This window comes from Myotis davidii, unplaced genomic scaffold (genome assembly GCF_000327345.1).
Source record: "Myotis davidii unplaced genomic scaffold, ASM32734v1 scaffold223, whole genome shotgun sequence".
NCBI classification, from domain to species: domain Eukaryota; kingdom Metazoa; phylum Chordata; class Mammalia; order Chiroptera; family Vespertilionidae; genus Myotis; species Myotis davidii.
In genome coordinates this window covers 1751642-1758480 of record NW_006294609.1, presented here as the reverse complement: position 1 = coordinate 1758480, position 6839 = coordinate 1751642, and the positions used below count along the sequence as shown (strand labels likewise).

The 6839-nt window shown below is 56.7% G+C and overlaps 1 protein-coding gene across 4 annotated transcripts; it reads right to left on the bottom strand.

Annotated features, from left to right (window-relative positions):
- Positions 1-1308: 1308 nt before the first annotated feature.
- LOC102769908 (chromosome unknown open reading frame, human C22orf15) lies at positions 1309-4817 on the bottom strand. Of its 4 annotated transcripts, none has more exons than XM_015567324.1 (6): positions 4091-4817; positions 2949-3035; positions 2719-2859; positions 2430-2504; positions 2179-2347; positions 1309-1443 (listed from the first exon to the last, which is right to left on the bottom strand). In XM_015567324.1, the coding sequence occupies exons 1-5, from the start codon at positions 4113-4115 to the stop codon at positions 2196-2198; spliced, it is 480 nt and encodes a 159-aa protein (XP_015422810.1). In that variant the 5' UTR covers positions 4116-4817; the 3' UTR covers positions 1309-1443; positions 2179-2195. The 4 variants fall into 4 exon arrangements, with proteins under 4 accessions (XP_015422810.1, XP_015422807.1, XP_015422808.1 ...); XM_015567323.1 differs by lacking the exon at positions 1309-1443 and adding an exon at positions 1772-1827; XM_015567321.1 differs by having other exon boundaries at positions 1309-1827; positions 2179-2504.
- Between the last annotated feature and the right edge of the window lie 2022 nt (positions 4818-6839).

Below are 6839 nucleotides of genomic sequence, written 5' to 3'. Positions count from 1 at the left end.
CAGATGGCGTCCACGGCCGCTGGGGTCGCCGTGGGCTCGGCTGTAGGGCATGTCATGGGCAGCGCCCTGACGGGAGCCTTCAGCGGGGGGAGCTCAGAGCCAGCCCAGCCTGCGGCTCAGCAGGTGAGCAACGGGGCCCCGAGAAACTGAGGCCACAGAAGCAGGGAGTCCAGCTGGAATGTCCACCGAGTTGTGTCCAGGCATTTCCTGGGCTGCCTCAGGCCCAGGACTTTGCCCCACCAGGGTCCGCTTTCTCACTCCGCTGTTGCCCTCCTATGGCTCACAGGCTGGCCCTCCCAGGCCCTCCCCTCAGGCCAAGGTCCCTGGGCTCCCTGGGAGGGATGCCAAGCAGCCCTTTAGAGATGGGGAAACTCGTGACTTTAGGGCCCAAGGTCACCTGACGCCAGGAGAAAGGAGGGATGTGGAAATTCCCGAGTCTCCTCGCTCTCCATCCGACGTCAGGCACTGGAGCGGGTGACTCTGGGGCCTGCTCCCTGCTGACCCGTCACCCACTGGGCAGCCCACCAGCCCTGAGCCACATGCAGACTTCGAGGCAGGGTCAGGGGTCATGGGGATCAGTGTGGCTGAGCCAGGAAATTGCTAGAACTTGTGGGGGTGGGGCTCATCCTCACTGGGCTTTTCCGGATTCTTCTCCTGCCCCTGCCACCTGCCCCACGTGCCCATTGCGAGGCAGCAGGGAGACGCTGTCTGGCATCAGCTGAGTGGCTCTGAGAGGGCTTGGGGCTCACCCTGTGTAACAGATGGAGCAGCTGAGTCTGCTGGTCCTGGGCCAGTCAGCCTGCCTGGAGCTTTGGGGCTCTCAGGCTGGGGTTGTGGGGAGGGGCAGGGGGCACCCAGCCTTGGCACCCACTTCTCATTACCAAGTTTGAGCTGACCTCGCTGCCTCCTGCGCCACCCACCGCAGGCCCCTGCCCGAGCCGCCTCCCAGCCCCTGCAGATGGGGCCCTGCGCCTATGAGATCAAGCAGTTCCTGGACTGCTCCACCACTCAGAGCGACCTGACCCTGTGTGAGGGCTTCAGCGAGGCCCTGAAGCAGTGCAAATACAACCACGGTGAGCCGGTGCCCCCACCCCAGGCGGGGGCTGGGAGGGACATCCCCGCTCCCTATACCGTGGGGCTGACCACCGGCCGGTACCACCCCTCCCTCCACAGGTCTGAGCTCCCTGCCCTGAAGAGACCGGGCACCGTGGTGTGGATTGGAGCAGATTTGGGTCCAGCTCTGCACTCAACTCCACCCCTTCACCGACAGCCAGACCAAAACGCCAGAATGTACCCATGTAGTTAGGATTTTTGTGGGTTCCTCACCCCATACATGACCAGAGACACAAATGTGCAATTAAAAGTTTATCTTAGACCAGAACCTGCTGTGTGCCGTCTCACGGTGGTTGAAGAGGTGGGGTGGCTGACTCACCAAGCTGCCTCCTGGGTGGGCAGGGAGGAGCCCTATGGTAATCCCACAGCCTTGAGCCGTCAGAGCGGGCAGTGAGGCATTAGCAGGTGACCTAAAAGGCGTCTGGCTCTGGGAGCTGGAATTCCCAGTTGTCTACTCGCCCAGGGATGCCTGCCCCTCCACCTTTCTTGCCTCTGCGCCCACATCGGAGGGGTCCCCCCCCAGCAGCCTCACAGCCTGTCTGTGACCTTGCGCCTCTTGCAGATACAACTCAGTAATTCCAGGTTTTGTAAGAGGAATGCTGCGGGGCTGCTGTCTGTCTGGGCCTGATCACACAAGGCAGAGGTCACGGCCATCCCCTTTGGATCTGAGTCTAGCTGGGCCACTGGGTGGTGGTGTGCCTCGTCACGGGGCTGCTGGAACAGAGGAGCACAAGTCTAGCACAGGCCCCATCACATGTGCTGTGCTGTTGCCTTCTGGGAATTCATTTGGCAGCTCTGCCTCGGGCATTTACTGAATGCCAGGCCCGATGCCACGTCGCCTGGGCACGGAGGATGTTCTTGCCCTTGGGTACTTACACTCCAGGGGGGTGGTGGATGCCCGCCTCTGGGTACAGTGTGCTCAGTCTTGCAGGCATATGTGTGTCGTGATGGGGGTTGAGATTGGGGGCCTGTTCACCTCTCTCAGGACATGGGTGTCTGTCTCGTGGGAAAGGGTCCCACTCCTGGGTGTGAATGTCCCCCCAGGTTTCCATGTCTCTTCCTTACCTGGCTTCTGGCCCCCGCTAGCGGGGCCTGGACAGCAGGGAGCCCAGCCTTTGGGACCTCGAAGGAGGGCCTTGGTCCTGGTGGCCACGCCGAGTGCCAGTACGAGTGCCAGTACGTCTCCTCCGGCTGTTGCCCAGGGGGGGTAGGCCCGACAGCCGGCGCAGCGCCTCTGCAAAGCCCAGGAAGCCCTGCCTGTCGGGGCTGGAAGAAGATGCTACCTCCCCACCCCAGGGCTCTGCCATGACACTCACCTGCCAGCTCTGGACACCGGCCATCCAGGTTCTCTAGGAGGGACTCATAGCGAGTGGGGGCCCCGCTCTCCCCATCTGTGGGTGGAGGAGGAATGGCTCTTGACTGGCCCCTACTTCTCACTGGTTCAGGCTTGGGTCAGGACAGGTTATTGGATAAAAGGGTCAGGGCTAGGTTTTGGCCAAAGTGGGGAGCTGGGTCGGGCCTTGGGTGGTCTCTGGACGGCTGTCCCCCCTCTTACATTGCCACAAAAATGCAGGGGGAGGGGAGCAAGTCGCGGGCCCCACTTACTGATGATCTGCACGAGGACATAGGTCCCACGCTCCTGCAGCAGGGGGCTGCCGGAGGAGGAGGGGGCCTGGGAGGTCCCCTCCTCCAGGTCACTGCCCAGACTCACCAGGTGCCCATCCTCAGCCAGGAGGGCGATGGTTGCTGGGAGGAGAGGGAGGGAGGCAGGGCAGGGCTGGTACCCATGTCTGCAGCCCTGGGCCCCCACCTCATCACCCCTCCTTGCCCCTCACCATCTGGAGGCACCCGCCCCCTCTGCCGTAGGTGGGCAGTGAGAGTCACCAGGCTGCACCACGGGTTCACCAGCTCCCGGCAGCCAGCTGTGGGGGAGGGGCAGAGGTGAGTGAACGGGACCCTCTACTTTCCCCCACTCTGGGACCCTCTGCCTCTTCCATTTCTCTCTCTTTTTTAAGTGATTTGTTTTATTGAGATAAAATTTACGTAATATTAAATCCACCATTTTAACCAAACTACGATTCAGTGGCATTTAGTACATTCACAGAGTTGTACAACCATCACTGCTGTTGTGTGTGTGTTTTCTTAAACCTCACCTGAGAATATGTCTTAATTGATTTTAGAGAGAGGGGAAAGGAGAGAGAGAAAGAGAGAAACATAGATATATGAGAGGAACATTGATGGGCTGCCTCCCGCCTGCGCTCTGACTGGAGATCAAACCCAAACAAAGCCTAGGTGTGTGCCCTGACTGGGGATCGAACTGTCAATCATTTGGTGCATGGGACAACGCTCCGACCACCTGAGCCAGGCCAGCCAGCGCATATTTATTTTCACCCCCAAAATAAACAACATGCCCACTAAGCAGTAACTTTTTTTCTTTTTTCAGTTATAGTTTACATTCAATATTATTTTGAGTTAGTTTCAGGTGTACAGCATGGTGGTTCTCCTATCTCTTGACCAGAGCAGGGACCAGGACTGTATCCCCCCACCCATCACCGGAGATGTCAGTGATGGGTGCACAACTCATGCCTCCTGCACCAGCCCCCCTCCCACCATGGACTCCCTCCCAACAGAGAGTTGGGAATCTGCAACTGTGGCTGGAGCTTCAGGTGCCTGATGCACCCTGATCTAGAGGGCCGCTGACTGAATCAGTAGCCAAGGAATCATCAGTTTAAAAACATCCTCCGTGGCAGCCTGGCAGGTGAGCTAGGAGAGGGGCGGTGTGAGTTCCCTGGTACCCAGCCAGGGTTTTCCCCTCCAGGCACTCACTCCAGGCACTAGCTTTGCTTCCTCACAGAGATCCTTCCCCAAACCCCCCACCCGCTTCCCCACACTGCCTCCCCGCCACCCCCAGGGCAGAGGGAAGCAAGCTGAGTGTACCATTCTCTGACCCCCTGCAGGGACAGGGGACACCACTTACCTCCAAACATCACCGTGATAAACATGGCTGCGGGGGGAGGAGACAGATGTGGGGCTTTGGTACCCCGACTTCCAGCTAAGGAAGGGCCTGGGGCTGAGATCTATTCAGGGTTCAGGCCCTGCTGGGAGGTGTAGTGTGTGGGGGTGGATCCGTGGGTGATGGGTAGGTGGGCCCAGGCTGAGGCCCCTATTTGGCCATCTTTGGGGCTGGGGCCCTGCAGTTGTCCGGGCCCTTGGCCTCCTCTTCCTCCCGCTGGCTGGGGCAGAGCAGTGGGAGGAGACCGAGGCCCTCCCAGCTTCCACGCTGGTCTCCATGGCAGTGGGAGCTGCCAAGACCTCCAGGCAGGAAATGCCTTCCCCCCAGTTTCCTGGTAACGGGAGCTGAGGCAGGGCTGTAGCGGGGCCTGGAGCCTCGGTTTCCAGGGATGTCCAGAGACCACATTCTCCTACAAGTAGAAACAGCTCCCAGATTAAAAGTCGGGGAGGTTCCTGGGGGTGGGGCACTGGCCCTGTGAGCTGGTAGCTGGCAGCTGGCCGGGGGCCCTGGCAAAGCATGGGGTCCTCACCGACCTTGCAGACTCCCCTCCAACTCAAAGCCCCCTTCCCTGGGCTCACGCTCTTTCCTCTCCCCCTGTCTTCCTCCTCATTCCCAGTCTCCCCTTTTCTTCTGTCCTGGTTTCTTTTTTAAGTACCTTTTTGTATCTTTTTATTGATTTCAGAGAGGAAGGAGAGGGAGAGAGAAACAGAAACATCCATGATGAGAGAGAGTCATCGATCAGTTGCCTCCTGCACACAACCTGGGCATGTGCCTGACCGGGAATAGAACTGTGACCCGGTTTACAGGTTGACACTCAACCACTGAGCCACACTCGCCAGGTTCTTTTTTTTAAAAAAAAAGTTTATTGAGGTAAAATTTACATACAGTAAAATGCACCCTTTTTAGTGTTTTGAGTTTTGACAAATCTCATATAGCCACCACCACAGTCGGGATACAGAACATCTCCATCACTTCCCATCATTTCTTTACGCCCCTTTGTAGTCGGCTCCAGTCCCTGGCAACCACTGCCTTTTCCAGAAAGTCCTATTAAGGGAATCATACAGTATGGGACGTTCTGAGTCTGGCTTCTTCCACTCAGCATGATGTATATGAGATCCCCCCAGATTGTCCCATGCCCATGTATCAAGAGTTTGTTCTGGGAGAGGGGGACTGGATGAAAGAAGGTGAAGGGATTAGCCAAAGAACAAATGCGTAACCCAGAGACACAGATAACAGTTTTGGTGACGGCCAGAGGGAATGGGGGCTGGGGCTGGGTAGAGGTGGGCAATGGGGGAGGGGAATGGGGACATCTGTAATAGTGTCAACAATAAAAATAAAGTTAAAAATAGTTCCTTCCTTTGAAAATATATATATGATATATAATATATATTATATACACAGTTTGTTGCTTTTTATCACTGAAGGGGGTCCCATTGTCTGGGTGTACCATATTTGTTTGTTTTTAATATATTTTTATTGATTTCAGAGAGGAAGGAAGTGGGAGAGATAGAAACACCCATGATGAGAGAGAATTATGGATTGGCTGCTTTATGGGCAGAGCGAGCAGGCAGCTGTCCAGAAACATCCATGATGACAGAGAATCATTGATGGGCTGCCTCCTGCACACCCCGCACTGGGGATGGAGCCTGCAACCCGGGCATGTGCCCTGACCGGGAATCGAACCCTGACCTCCACTATGTACATGTTTGCTGATCCATTCATCTGCTGTTGTTTTGGGTTGTTTCCAGTTTTTGGCAATTTTGAATAAAGCCAGTATAGACATTCACCTGCAGGTTTTAGTGTGGCTAGAAGTTTTCATTTCTCTAGGGTAAATGCCATGAGAGGAAGTTCTGGGCCAGATGATGAGAGTATGCTTACCTTGACAAGAAACTGCCAATGTGTTCCAGGCCGGCCGCACCATTTTTCATCGTCCCTCTTGCTGTTTGTGGCCAGGCCTCTCAGACTGACGGCTGGTCCTCTCACCAGCCCGCTCTCTCTCCTCCTCCTCCTGTCTCTCCCGGTCTCATATTTGTCTTTCCTTCTCTCCCCCTGCTTTCTGCCTCTCCCTGGTTCTCTTTCTTTCTCTGTGTTCTCACATGAACAGTTTCTCTGCCTCTCCATCTGCCTTTCTCTGACTTTTTCTCTCTCTCCCTCTCCCATCATCAGCATCCTGCCTCTATCCTCCTCCCTTATCACCTCCCCTTTCTCTTCTTTGCAGTTCTGTCTCCTGCCCCCTCACCATGAGCCCCAGCAGACCCCCCCCCCTCCAGCCAGGGTGCCCAACCTTCACCAGCTCCCCTTTCCCCAGGGTTTTAGAAATGTCTTGCACCCTCCCCCACCCCAAGATTAGGCAGGCAGAGCTCTGGGCGGCCAGGGGCCAGGCAGGAGGAGGACGGATCCTCCTATCCTCGCAGCTTGCCTGGTCAGCCCGCCTCGGAATAAGCCTGATCCTCAGGGAGTGAGAACAGGACAGCTGTGAGGATTAAAGCTGATGCCTCATCACAGTGCTCAGCAGTAGCCAGTGCTCAGCATCAATGCTGTGCAAACAGACAGCGTTTCCCAAACTTATTTAAAGTGCAGGGCCCTTTATTCCGGGGACACCGCTGTGTCTGGGGACCCGAGCCCTGCAGAACACAGCTCAGGGGTGGGGGCAGCTAGGTTCTGAAGAAATGGCCCAAGTGCCGAGGGGTGTGTCTTCAGTGCACGTGTGGAT